The sequence below is a fragment of the Salmo trutta genome, chromosome 9 (genome assembly GCF_901001165.1).
Source record: "Salmo trutta chromosome 9, fSalTru1.1, whole genome shotgun sequence".
Taxonomy (NCBI): Eukaryota; Metazoa; Chordata; class Actinopteri; order Salmoniformes; family Salmonidae; genus Salmo; species Salmo trutta.
In genome coordinates, this window is record NC_042965.1 from 22,133,625 (window position 1) to 22,147,241 (window position 13,617).

The 13,617-nt window shown below is 43.2% G+C and overlaps 2 protein-coding genes across 7 annotated transcripts; one reads left to right on the top strand and one right to left on the bottom strand.

Moving 5' to 3' along the window:
- Positions 1-190: 190 nt before the first annotated feature.
- Positions 191-6,646, bottom strand: LOC115200189 (transcobalamin-2). Of its 2 annotated transcripts, none has more exons than XM_029763024.1 (10): positions 6,558-6,646; positions 4,096-4,163; positions 2,979-3,171; positions 2,291-2,460; positions 2,008-2,160; positions 1,663-1,832; positions 1,374-1,548; positions 1,100-1,280; positions 790-908; positions 191-619 (listed from the first exon to the last, which is right to left on the bottom strand). In XM_029763024.1, the coding sequence occupies exons 1-10, from the start codon at positions 6,566-6,568 to the stop codon at positions 558-560; spliced, it is 1,302 nt and encodes a 433-aa protein (XP_029618884.1). In that variant the 5' UTR covers positions 6,569-6,646; the 3' UTR covers positions 191-557. The 2 variants fall into 2 exon arrangements, with proteins under 2 accessions (XP_029618884.1, XP_029618885.1); XM_029763025.1 differs by lacking the exon at positions 6,558-6,646 and adding an exon at positions 4,345-4,445.
- On the top strand, positions 4,540-8,051 carry ccdc117 (coiled-coil domain containing 117). Of its 5 annotated transcripts, none has more exons than XM_029763029.1 (6): positions 4,540-4,769; positions 5,302-5,492; positions 5,642-5,692; positions 5,806-6,081; positions 6,271-6,417; positions 6,581-8,051. In XM_029763029.1, the coding sequence occupies exons 2-6, from the start codon at positions 5,344-5,346 to the stop codon at positions 6,819-6,821; spliced, it is 864 nt and encodes a 287-aa protein (XP_029618889.1). In that variant the 5' UTR covers positions 4,540-4,769; positions 5,302-5,343; the 3' UTR covers positions 6,822-8,051. The 5 variants fall into 5 exon arrangements, with proteins under 5 accessions (XP_029618889.1, XP_029618890.1, XP_029618887.1 ...); XM_029763030.1 differs by having other exon boundaries at positions 4,542-4,673; XM_029763027.1 differs by having other exon boundaries at positions 4,547-4,769; positions 5,237-5,492.
- Positions 8,052-13,617: the final 5,566 nt, after the last annotated feature.

Consider the following 13,617-nt stretch of genomic DNA (forward strand, 5'->3'; position numbering starts at 1 on the left):
GAGGAGGTGATTTGAGTTTTATTTCATGCTCACCTCCACTTTAACATAATTATTTACTAATACCAAGGACTGGAGGACAGGCTCAGGCTACTTTTTTTTTTTGGTAACACTGCCCACCCCAACACAGCAAAATATCCAGACATTTTAGCTATCATATTTCTGTAACAACTGGCAAAATAAAGCAGACAAATTTAGCCAAAGGTTTATCATCTTGTTTATTCAAATGCAAAAACGTTCAAACCACACATTTAACAGATCGGTATAACAAGGCAATTATATCCTCTATAAAATGTGAATTCACAGAATGTATGTAGTAAAATAATCCATAAAGGTAGAAGTAAAAATCGAATTATCGAGTCGATTGTCTCTGCTACAATTAACAGCGGACTGAATCAAGTCCATAAAAGATGTTGCAAACCTTTGAATCCTAAAATCTCTGATTTTTTACTCCTAAAATGTCATACAGTACAAAGCACATTTTTGAGCTGGATTGCTTTCCCATCAGATAATTTGACATGACACCTTTGTCAATCACTGTTGTTCACACATTTTGATTCTCAGTATCTGGTGTTTTTGATGGTGATCTGTTGAGCAGTCTCAATCTTGAAATCTTTGATACCTAATAGAGAAACAAATAATTGATTTTTAGTCACAGTAGTGAGGAATCAATGTTTAGATCAAAGCAGTTAAGACATTAATTGTATTGTTGAGTAATAACTTTCCTATGTTGTTTACTAGTTATCTTTTGCATTTGTTTGTTGACTATGCCACATAACCCTCTGTTCTCACCCTGGCTGAGAGTGTTGCCGTCTGAGGAGAGGTGCCAGTATCTGCGGTCGGTCTGTCTAGCCCGTTCCCCATTCACCACACTCAGGAAGGGTCCCCACAGGCTGGTCTCCTTCTCAAACCTGCAGTGTAGGCAGAGGATGGAGCAAGGAGGACAATTCATAATGTTCTACTTATGATAGGACACTTTAAGCTATTCACAACACTGGGAAGTTTTTTTTATATGAGACAAATTAGCTCACCAAAAAGTACACATTTGGAACTTGATTAATGTCTCAACCAAAAAAACAACAGAAGCGCCCCATTAACTCACGTGAAGTCAATGTTGTTCTTTTGAAGGAGTTCAAGGGCATCAACCAACGAGGTGCCCGTTGGCACATCCACAGAATAGACAGCAGATGCCCCATGCGATTTGACCACCTCCACCTTCAGGGCTACATTGGTATGACTCTGTAACACTGTCACTGGCTCCCTGGCCTCCAGGACCAGGCTGTCTGCAGAGGAAAACCGCACAAAGCAGAGTGAGTAGGCTCACACCTAAAAAACAGATTGACCACTATTTGGTTAGGTGATAATGCGGCACTTGCCATCGTCATTGCGGCACTCCTTGCCCTTGACTTGCAGGTAGGATTTCTGCTGGAGAGCAGGCAGAGTTTGGGACATGGCCATGGGGTTGAGATAGGTTCCCTTCCTCACATCTGACCTCATGGCCTCCATGGAGCTAGCACACTCCTGCACCTGGCTGCCCATCGCCAGCAGGGCCTGGGACACCATGTTATTGGCATGCGAAATGCTTGTATTGCACCAATCAGTCATTTACTTAAATGCTGCACATGTTAATATAGGCCTCGAGAGGGGAAGTGGCCCAGTCCTTACCTGCACTGCCAGGCCTGTGCTGAACTCATTGCCCATGTGACCATCAGCCCGCTGGGAGTCCAGTAGCTTCAGCTTGATGAGGTCCAGGGCTTTGTCCAGAGCCGCATCCTGCACATGGGTGTCAGACTCCTTCAGGCACTGCAGGGCCATCCCAGCCATGGCTAACGTGTCTAAAAAAGGACAGAGGGGATGAAGCAAGGGTATAGCCTCATCTCCATGAAATCACCTATATAGAATCTAAATTGGGAGGGAGCCAGTGTGAGTGAATACATTTTTAAACAGCTTAACTATAGGAAAACAGATTCAGAGTAGGGAGATGCTACTGAATTTCTAAGTCAGACTTACCAATGCTATCGGAGGCTTCATGTTTGATATGTCCATGCTCTACAACCCTGATGAGCTTGTTGCTGACGTGAGCGTTGACTCTAACTCCACTCACACACAGTGCCAGCACGCCCAGAGAATACTGGTAGTAGTTAGTCAGAGGACGCTGGCTGACTGCAGTAGAGAAAGACAGACATAGCAGACAAAATAATTAACAGCAAGTGAGAACAAACAAAGAATGGCAGACATTTTATAGAGCATTAACAAAGACGGTAGAGGCAGATGGAGGAATGAGGAGGCTTACAGGCAATGTGGTTTTTCTCCAGTTCCATCTGTCTCTTGAGATGAGTCAGCAGGGTCTCGCTCCTCTGATTGACAGTGAAGGTCAGGGTGTTGAGGTCGTAGCAGGAGGCCTTCAGGGCCAGAGTGTACAGGGCCAGGAGACCCACCACTGGCTGGCTGTTGACCAGAGAGCTGAAAGGAGAGGATACAGGGTAAGGCGGAGAGCCGGAAGGTTTTTGAAGGGTAAAGATTATTCAATATAATCTTAAATCAAACTATTTGTCACATGCTCCGAATACAAGTGTAGACCTTACTGTGAAATGCTTACTTACAAGCCCTTAACCAACAGTGCAGTTCAAGAAGAGTAAAGAAAACATTTACCAAATTAACTAAAGTAAAAAATGATACAAAGTAAAACAATAAAATAACGAGGCTATATACAGGGGGTACTGATAGAGTCAATGTGCGGGAGTACAGATTAGTTGAGGTAATTTGTACATGTAGGTAGGGGTGAAGTGACTATGCATAGATAATAAACAGCGAGTAGCAGCAGTGTCAATGTAAGTAGTCCAGTGGCCATTTGAAAGTATCAATTGTAACTGAAAACAAGAAATTGAATACAAACACACTGCAGGTCATTTTTAAGACATGGAATACATAAAATGATGTTTGCACTTATTAAGAAGGGCTTTATAAACATGCTATTTTACCTCTCAATGTCATTGTGTAAATATGTTTTAAGTGCATTCAGGTGATCACTCTCCATGCCAAGGTTGTGGTGAGTGGACAGGCGCAGGGCCAGGTGCACACTGGGATTGGGGGACGTTCCTTCGCCCTCCAGAGAACGCAGCAGATTCTTATTGAGTGAGAGGAGCAGCTCACCAGGCTCTGATCCTACAGGATCTGGACACACAATACAGATTGAAAACTGAAGCAGTATGGAAATAAAATCACTTCACATTTAGCATTACCACAAGTTAAATAACTTGCCCAAGGATAACTTCCAATGTTACCAAAGAGATGCTCTGTAAGAGATATGACTAATAAACCCACAGTAAGACTACAAAAGACCTGCTGTGTGCTCACTGAGATCATATAAAGTGTCATCGAGGTCAAAGCATTGCACAACCAGTGTGTTTCCTGTGCTGTATCAGCAATCATGCACACACAATGGAGAAGCAAAGACCTTAGTAACTTAATAACCAAAAGGAATTTCCACAAGGCAGCCAATGTGTCCTAAGTATGCCTTCAACGGTCACCTTGATGTAATTGACAAGTACAACCGGCTCAAAGAGAATCTCAATTGCACACTCCCCGCCTCCTTCTCAAAACCCATTGGATGAGAAAGCCAGAGGTCCCGCTTCTCTGATCTCCTCCAATGGATTTTGAGAAGGAGGCAAGAGGACACAAGGAGTATGCAATTGAGATTCTGCCCAGTGCCAGTGGGGTTTTGCAGGCACTGACATAGACATATGTACTGATAAGAACACCTTAGCGACATGAAATACATTCTGTGCATCAAATTACAGAACATCAACAGAGCAGAGGTGCCAGGACACACGTGAGATTATTTGCGTCACAGTAGATTTGTTCAACAAGAGGGGTTGTGGATTATCTATTCAGACTCATCCAATAATCCATTGCAAAATCATTGACAGTACTGCCAGTGGATGACTTGGTACATGGTCCACCTCTATACTTTCCAACTGGCTCTTCGATTAACTTGTTTTGAGTAAATACATTTGTGAGGAAACTCAGGTCTAGACAGAGGCATGCACATGTTAACCAATCAGGTGTTATTGTGTTTCAGGGATAAATTATAGTTACCACAGGGTTTGCTTGCAACCAGTGCCAGCAGTCCACTAACAATGTATAGGGTATACATTCTGACCAACCTATAGAGGAAAAAAACATAGCTGGTCTCAACAGACTTAAATTCAGTAGCCAACTATGAAGTGAAAATAACACGCAGAGTCCATCCCTACCTTATTGTTGTTGGCACAGATTACCTATACCAAACATTACATTCCACACATTACTAATCTTCTTGTAATGATCAAGATATACGTCACTTACCTGTAGAGCGAATTTATCGTTATGAAAGCGTTTGGGTACAGACTTCGGTACAAACTGATTTTATGTTGACATCGCTCTTATGGTCGAGTCACATGATCTGGGATTGATAAACTACAACATATTTTCCCTTTGCAACTACAAGTCCCAGAAGCGAATGCTCACTTCTTTTTTATAACGTCAATGACTGTTTTTTTTTTTTTTGCGTGCCTCGATTCTTCATGAACATTTGCGAATCGTGCTTGGCTCACTGTTGTTAACGCCTAACTGCATTCATTCAACCCAGAATTGATTCTCAGAAAAGCGGAACATGTGACAGAGAAAATAAGGAGGTAACGTTATATAAACACAGTGAAAGTGATACAGGAATGTTTGCTAGCTAGATACGTTCAAAAGTTCCAACTGCAACAGGTTCAAGTTAAATAAAGGTAGCCCTTTATAATCAGCAAAATATTCGTTTGTTTGCCTTCCTCTTCTGCAATAGATTCGTCTCGGCTATCTATGGCTAGCAAGCTAGCTAACTGAGCTAACAAGGTCCAGCATGACCTGCCTGTTGTTGTGAACCCCCTTTAGACTGTGCGTTTCTTCTTGTCAAGTCAAGTTTGCTAGATAGCTACTAGTTAGCTAGCCAGCTGACTTAAGTAGCCAGCTAGTGTTCGCAAGCTTGTCAGCTAGCTACAGTTTCAGGGCCTCCTAACTTTATATAATAAAGGCAGCTAGCCTAGCCAAGAGTGACAACAATTTACATGATTCTGCGTTAGTACCGAACACTAGCTACAATACACTAGTGAGTTAGTATTTGTTATGGATTGGTGACCCAAACAGTTATGCCTGCTGTACCAAAAATTCCACCCGTAAAATGGTTCATTTTTATCATATATCTTTTGTTTTTTAGGTTGGTCTTCGAAAACTCAATTTATCCTCCTCCCTGTGTTTTCCATTTGCACATCCACCATCCAGACTTCTGTTCAAACCTTCCACCTCACCTAAACCTGAGGCATCATGCATCATCCAAGCCCCATGAGCAGTGAGCTGGGCTTGTTGCCTGCCATGTACTCATTCCCTGGCCTTATCAACGTCACTGAAATGGGGATCAATATTGGCCCTGCAAATACCTGTCAACACCTGCAGGGAGTGTTGCCCCCAAACACGTGAGTAGAGGAGTCTAGTGATGAGAGCACTGCACTACACACACAGATGTAAGCATGTGCTTTACAGGAGATTTGCCAGAACCAGACTTGCTAACATGTTACATTACATTTCACTTCAATTTCTTTATCTCTTATTGCTATTCCTTCAGGAGTTGGGAGAGACGATGCCTGAGAAAGCACAGGAGGAGAGCAGATGACGAGTAAGTTAAGAATGGAAAAAAAAATCTATAATATGAACATTTAGTGTATATTCTGAAGCGCAATTTAGTTTCAAATGACAAATGATTTGCTTCAAAACCATGTTTGTTCCTAGAGGATGCAGTGCCAAAAAGAGGAGGCTGATGGAAGAGGCAGGATGCGATCCTTTGGATTACCTCAGCCCCAAAGTGTTTCATAACTGGCCACCAGGCAACAGCAGCCCCCCTCTACCTGAATTGTCTAGCCAAACACTCCCCCAGCCCTGTCTGGGGACTCAGGACCTGGGGCTGCCCTTATCTGGGTCTTCTTCCACTCTGGCCTGTCCAGAAGCAGAAGGCTCCTGCATGGAGGTGGAGGCAGCACAGAGGAGACTGCAGGAAATTGAGGAGAGGTGAGGCATGAGACCATATGGGGGCAATGTGAGAGTCCAGACTACTGGCCATAACTCATCATAATTAAAATGTGCATTATTACTGTATATGATTTGTATCAGCATTACCACCATTTATTTTGTCTGCACAGTGCATTACACACTCTGCATAAACACTGTCACACAGTGAAGTTAGTCTGTTTCTGTCAGGATCACCCTGGAGGATGATGACGACGATGAGGACCTGGATGTGGAGCCAGCACCCAGGCGGCCCATGCTGGTGATGTCTGACAGTCTGAGGGAGGGGCTTCAGCGTGGCATCAGTGACATCCTCCCCCACACTGTGGCCCAGTCTGTGTAAGTACCCTTTCCTTCTTATACTCCACCTTAGAGGAACCTTTAATTGAAGTACCTACCCATCTGACATTGTAGCCAGTAGTGAATAATCGTTATAACTTTGGGAGGTGTCCACTATTTGTTTCTCTCTGTCGACTCACCTGTTCCTCATCTGTTACCGTAGGAGCCACTCCTGTATGGAGCTGGTAGTATGGCGCCCCCCAGAGGTTGCGATGGCCCGGCGGCTGAAGGACTCCCTACAGAGGCAGAGGAAGCAGCAGATTACCAGCAGGCAACCCCCGAGCCCTAGTGCCCCTCTGAGTTCCCTCACCCCCACAAACACCCCAGGGGAGACATACTCCCCTCTGTATTGCAGCCCAGGGGCAGGGGCCCACAGCGCTGGAGAGGAGGACATGGAGCTGTAGGGCCTGAGAGAACCAGCATCAGTTGAGCTGAGAACAGCTACAGCTCTCAGCCTTGGTTCACTTTGTTGACCTTCGAGAAGCCATGGAGAGGCAGAAACGACAGCATAGACAGATCCAAAAGCTTCATAGTGATATGCGTTCACATGCTGTCAAGGTTATCAGAAGCTCCTAGTTCCCAGTGGAAATTTTACTTGAACGACCCTCCATGTTGGAATTACAAGTGGGAAACTGAGAAAATGGTGTTACTCGAGATGTGATGTTTCACCACTGACCATTTACCTTTTCAAACAATCAATTTGACAAATACAACCTTCAATCAATCAATATTGATAATCTAGCTAGTTTGACCCTATTGTCAATGTTAAGCAAACTTGCTAACTTTATTATTAGCAATCTTAGCTATCTTATCAAGCTAGCTAAAATCTTAGTGGTTGAAGAATTGTTAAGACTTCAAAAGCACTTGAACACAATCATGTCGGACTTTCCAGTTTCCCATTTCTCACGAGCACGTGAAGCCACCATATTGAATGTCCACTTTGGTTCAAGACCAGACTGTTGGGCAGCATGGCACGTGTATGCCACTTGGCCAAAAGAGGGCAAGCAACCCCTTTGTTACAATCAGATAATGCTGGATTTTAGTCTTTACTATGATCCAGGAAAATATGCAATGGGACAAATTGTAACAAGGACCACAAAGCCACAGTAATTTACAAAAGACACCCTTTAAAGCTGTAATATGAAACCTTTTGGGCGACTTGTCAAACTTCACATACAAATGTGTGTTATAGATCTGTCATTCTCATTGAAAGCAAGTCTAAAGGTGTTCTCATGCTTCCTAGCCAAAACATTTAGGAAGAGTTTGTGCATATATTATGACATTTTGAAATGTTTTTGTTCGTTTTGGACTTCGGTAACGTTTTTTTCGGGCACACATTTTTTTCTTGAGGCAAGCCAAAGTCTACGCCCCTTCGTCAGTGATTGGTCAACAGTAGGGATTCTTTAATAGTTTTTCTTGTGATTCAACAAGAGACGACTTGTTTTGCACCAAATATCTTAGTTAGATGTAGAATTGCGCGACTAAGATCTCCTTGGGAAAAACGTCAATTAATGACAGATTTCTGGAGTTATCGTAGATTAATTCTGACTATTTTGAGGAAGTGTATACGGGCTACGGTGTCTCAAAATAGATATATGGTACTATTGCCGCTTTTGACCTGTTTTTCAAGCAAAGGTCTTAAGGGAGTATGCGAGCACACTCGTTCAGTTGGCCTAGCCGAGTTTGGCTAGGCACTAGCCGAACTGAAGCATGCTGATGCCTTAAGAAGTGGTAGATCTGTTCTATGTGCACTATTTCTATGCTTCCCGTTCTTAAGATTCGTTTTTGTGTCTTTTACTTTTGGTTTTGCACACAGTTGAAAATACAATATTTTTTGTTATGCAAAATATATTTAACAGCAGTTTAGATGGTACAATGATTCTATACTACACTTGCTTGTTTTGTCACACAAACTGAAATTAGGTGAACTAATAGAATTTTCACAACCAGGAAATGGCGGAGTGATTTCTGCATAGTGCACCTTTAATGGAATGTCTCAGTTGAAACTTTAAGACCAGTGCCAGCACACTCCAGGAGTTTCTGATATTTCTGAATGGTCTAGTACCTTCTGTTGTAATCCTAATGTAACAACTTGGCTAAGTGGTCTGCTTAGCCAACTTGGAGAAGTCTCTGTTTTGTTGTTGTTATATTAAATGCAAGCAAATATGACCTGTGCTCATCCAATGCTTTGTTTTACAGACGACAAGGGTGTAAGACATTCAAAGGGAAGTAGAGGCATTGAGCTCAGATTGTCACTATGAACGTTTTATACTCAGCGTTTAGCTTGGGGTTATGTTTTTAAGAACAGTTACTTTTCAAAGCTGGTTTGGTCCTTTTTTTTTCGCATTCAAGAATAAAGTTTTCTGGAAGCATGTCAGCTGTCTTGAAACTGTTGTAAACTACAATATACCAGTTTGCTTTGGAGGAAAGATGGCTATGTTGCTCTACCTACAATAATGTGAAAAATAATGCAATTCACCATCATTGTACATTTTGATTGTATCCTTAATATGCACCTTAGACATTAGCCAATGTCTACATTGGGCATGATGATTACAATAGCTCTCTTGCAACATAGCAATCAACTGTTACAAGATGGCTTGTAGTTTCAAAGGGTCCTTCTGATTGCAGCCTGATCACATGATCCTACCTCCTATAGAGACATCTGAATATGCAGACATGTCAGTCGATCAAACATTCACTTACTCCCCAGCCTTTAGACGAGTAGTTAAACTTAACTGCTTTAAAGCCAGAGGAACGTGAACTTAACAACCCATTTTGTTATTGTGACCTTTAGGCCATTTACCCCATCATTTAGGGTGTCATCCATTTTATGAGTACCATGAAATTATTTGACATTGGTGGTGTACTCCAGTAATTAATTTTACACACACACACACTTTCACACGTCATCGATCCTTATCTCTGGACTGTCCTGGAACGGGAGTGACTCCAAAACAGCAGTGCTGGGATGGTATGATCTGATTGGTATATTCTATCTGTGATTATTATCCAATCAAGAGAATACTATTGAAACTGCCCCACTACTAACACTATTTCCCCTTAGTAACACGTCAACACAATGATAAACTGAAGCATGTTTTACCAGCTATGACAAAATACTCAAGTTATTACTAGTAGCAGGACATTGTCATTGCCTTCCCACTCAGTTGGCAGGTGGAACTGACCGTCTCCAGGTAGTATCCAGCCAGCTCCATGGGGGCCCTGCACAGTGTAGAGGGGCTGCAGGGATGGGCCTGGTTCTCAGCACGGAGTTGTTTGACCCGGCTCGAGGTGAAGCAGTAGCTTGAAGGAGGCCAAGTTTAAGGGCCCGGGAGAGTCAGGGGGGTCCCGCATTTGGAGGAAGGGAGAGGAGGCTGATCGCTGAGCTCCAGAGTCACTGCATTCCTAACCGAAGATGGGAGAGAAGAGTGGAGGATTAGAGACAAAGGAGTAGAGAAGAGAATCAATCTAGGCCCTAGACCAGGGTCTCCCAACTGGCTGCCCACGATTTTATTTGGATCCCAAGTTCTGAGCCCCCCCAAAAATGAATGTTTTAAAGTCATAAAAGACTGTAAAAACACCAGCAAATCAGCTCAAATTGATTTTAATTTTGTAAATCTGTTCCAAATTCTCACGCATAATAGAGCGATATACACTCACCGGACAGACCCCCTTTGCCTCCAGAACAGCCTGAATTCTTCTACAAGGTGTCGGAAACGTTCCACAGGGATGCTGGTCCATGCTGAAGCGACAGCATTACGCAGTTCTATTCGGTTGAGGTCTGGGGACTGTGCAGGCCGCTCAAGTAAACTGAAAACTCTGTCACATTCTAGGCGATGGTTTTCCACTCCTCAATTGTCCAGTGTTGGTGATTGTGTGCCCACTGGAGATGCTTCTTCTTGTTTTTAGCTAATAGGAGTGGAATCCGGTGTGGTCGTCTGCTGCAATAGCCAATCCATGACAAGGATCGACGAGTTGTGCATTCCGAGATGCTGTTCTGCACACCACTGTTGTACTACGCCATTATTTGTCTGTTTGTGGCCCGCCTGTTAGCTTGCATGATTCTTGCGATTGTTCTTCGAACTCTCTCATCAACGAGCTGTTTTCGCTGACTGCCACTGACTGGATGTTTTTTCTTTGTCGTATCACTGTCGTGCATGAAAAGCCCAGGAGGATGGGCGTTTCTGAGATTCTGGATACAGCGCGAATGGCACCGGCGATCATACCACGCTCAAAGTTGCTTAGGTAACTCGTTTTGCACAGTCTAATGTTCAATCGAACAGTAACTGAATGCCTGCTTTATATTGCAAGCCATGGCCAAGTGTAGGAGCGATCCATTTTCGTGAACGGGGTGGTGTATCTAATAAATTGGCAGGTATGTGTTATTGGTATGTAATCGTATACAAGTGTAAGCAAGGTTTAAAATGGCTCCAGGTCATCTACAAGACCCTGCTAGGTAAAGTCCCCCCTTATCTCCGCTCACTGGTCACCATAGCAGCACCCACCTGTAGCACGCGCTCCAGCAGGTATATCTCTCTGGTCACCCCCAAAGCCAATTCCTCCTTTGGCCATCTCTCCTTCCAGTTCTCTGCTGCCAATGACTGGAACGAACTACAAAAATCTCTAAAACTGGAAACACTTATCTCCCTCACTAGCTTTAAGCACCAACTGTCAGAGCAGCTCACAGATCACTGCACCTGTACATAGCCCATCTATAATTTAGCCCATACAACTACCTCTTCCCCTACTGTATTTTTTTATTTATTTTGCTCCTTTGCACCCCATTATTTCTATTTCTACTTTGCACTTTCTTCCACAGCAAATCTACCATTCTAGTGTTTTACCAGCTATATCGTATTTACTTTGCCACCATGGCCTTTTTTTGCCTTTACCTCCCTTATCTCACCTCATTTGCTCACATTGTATATAGACTTATTTTTCTACTGTATTATTGACTGTATGTTTGTTTTACTCCATGTGTAACTCTGTGTTGTTGTATGTGTCGAACTGCTTTGCTTTATCTTGGCCAGGTCGCAATTGTAAATGAGAATTTGTTCTCAACTTGACTACCTGGTTAAATAAATGTATAAATGTATCTTGACCTGGCCAAGATAAAGCAAAGCAGTTCGACACATACAACAACACAGAGTTACAAATGGAATAAACAAACATACAATCAATAATACAGTAGAAAAATCTATATACAGCATGTGCAAATGAGATAGGATAAGAGAGGTAAGGCAATAAATAGGCCATGGTGGCGAAGTAATTACAATATAGCAAGTAAACACTGGAATGGTAGATGTGCAGAAGATGAATGTGCAAGTAGAGATACTGGGGTGTAAAGGAGCAAGATAAATAAATAAATACAGTATGGGGATGAGGTAGATTGGATGGGCTAGTTTACAGATGAGCTATGTAGAGGTGCAGTGATCTGTGAGCTGCTCTGACAGCTGGTGCTTAAAGCTAGTGAGGGAGGTAAGAGTCTCCAGCTTTAGTGATTTTTGCAGTTCGTTCCAGTCATTGGCAGCAGAAAACTGGAAGGAGAGGCGGCCAAAGGAAGAATTGGCTTTGGGGGTGACCAGTGAGATATACCTGCTGGAGCGCGTGCTACGGGTGGGTGCTGCTATGGTGACCAGTGAGCTGAGATAAGGCGGGGCTTTACCTAGCAGAGACTTGTAGATGACCTGGAGCCAGTGGGTTTGACGACGAGTATGAAGCGAGGGCCAGCCAACGAGAGCATACAGGTCGCAGTGGTGGGTAGTATATGGGGCTTTGGTGACTAAATGGACGGCACTGTGATAGGCTGCATCCAATTTGTTGAGTAGAGTGTTTGAGGCTATTTTGTAAATGACATCGCCAAAGTCGAGAATCGTCAGGATGGTCAGTTTTACGAGGGTATGTTTGGCAGCATGAGTGAAGGATGCTTTGTAGCGAAATAGGAAGCCGATTCTAGATTTAATTTTGGATTGGAGATGCTTAATGTGAGTCTGGAAGGAGAGTTTACAGTCTAACCAGACACCTAGGTATTTGTAGTTGTCCACAAGTCAGAACCGTCCAGAGTAGTGATGCTGGACGGGCAGGCAGGTGCGGGCAGCGATCAGTTGAAGAGCATGCATTTAGTTTTACTTGCATTTAAGAGCAGTTGGAGGCCACGGAAGGAGAGTTGTACGGCATTGAAGCTCATCTGGAGGTTAGTTAACACAGTGTCCAAAGAAGGGCCAGAGGTATACAGAATGGTATGATAACATTGTAGAAACTACTGAACAGAGCTGATCTACAGTGAGTTGAGATGTTTTCTAAGGAGAATGGGATGACTAGTGTGAGGGCAATTTCTGTTAAACCTTACTAATGCTTGTGTACTAAAATATAATTATTTAAGCCTAGGCATTGGGCTTGAGATTGTTAAAGAAACTAACTCATATAAAGATAGAAAAGTGTGTGTGCACATTAATAAGAGGCCTGTTCTAACCGTTTGTGTGTGTAGAATGACCCCATGTCGTCTGGGCACTCAGAATATGACAGAAACTGACTGGTATTTCTTAAGTTAACTGGAGACAGAGTAAAGGTTATATGCTGCACACCAGTAATAGAGCTATTGTTCTGTTTGGAGCCTGTTTCTGGGCGAAAGATACATGTTTTTTGTGTGACCAGTACGACCATACATAATCTGGGCCGACAGTCAAAGGCACTTGCTTGTCCAACTTGAACTGTTGAGTTACTGTTAGAGGAAGTATGTCTGGAGTGACTTCCTGTCATTCTGGCACTTATTGTCCTCACTCAGTTGCGACAGACTGAGCAACCTTTTCACCCAGTTGTCTCCCCCCACACATGCATACACATACATAGGGTCACGTGTTTTGCAGATGTGCTCTGTGTACAGGCAGGGAGGCTCTCACTCCATCTCACCTGTGGGGGTGGGGCGACCAGCCTCATTATTATAATATGTTTCTAATAAAAGTAATACCTTGATTGATTATTGATTTTGCCTCTCCTCATTATTAGTTAAAGGTAGAATTTCCACCACACGAGTTAATGAGTTAGAGTCAAGGCTTAGTCTCTAGACATGCTGTCTCAATGGTAAAGTCAGTTACCTCCCCTTTAACAACTTTGCTTTGCACCTGCGGAGTGGAAAAAGTGAAAACGCTGAACACAACAGAACACTTCCCAAAGTCTGTTAATGATACAACCAAAGCC

Excerpts from the sequence above, each read along its gene's own strand:
- ccdc117 (XM_029763029.1), top strand. The coding sequence starts at position 5,344 with ATGCATCATCCAAGCCCCATGAGCAGTGAGCTGGGCTTGTTGCCTGCC. Across the intron at positions 6,082-6,270 it reads CTGCAGGAAATTGAGGAGAG|GATCACCCTGGAGGATGATG; the intron begins GTGAGGCATGAG and ends TGTTTCTGTCAG. Across the intron at positions 6,418-6,580 it reads CACACTGTGGCCCAGTCTGT|GAGCCACTCCTGTATGGAGC; the intron begins GTAAGTACCCTT and ends CTGTTACCGTAG.
- LOC115200189 (XM_029763024.1), bottom strand. Across the intron at positions 3,172-4,095 it reads GGTTGCAAGCAAACCCTGTG|ATCCTGTAGGATCAGAGCCT; the intron begins GTAACTATAATT and ends TTGTGTGTCCAG. Across the intron at positions 1,549-1,662 it reads GCACAGGCCTGGCAGTGCAG|GCCCTGCTGGCGATGGGCAG; the intron begins GTAAGGACTGGG and ends ATGGTGTCCCAG.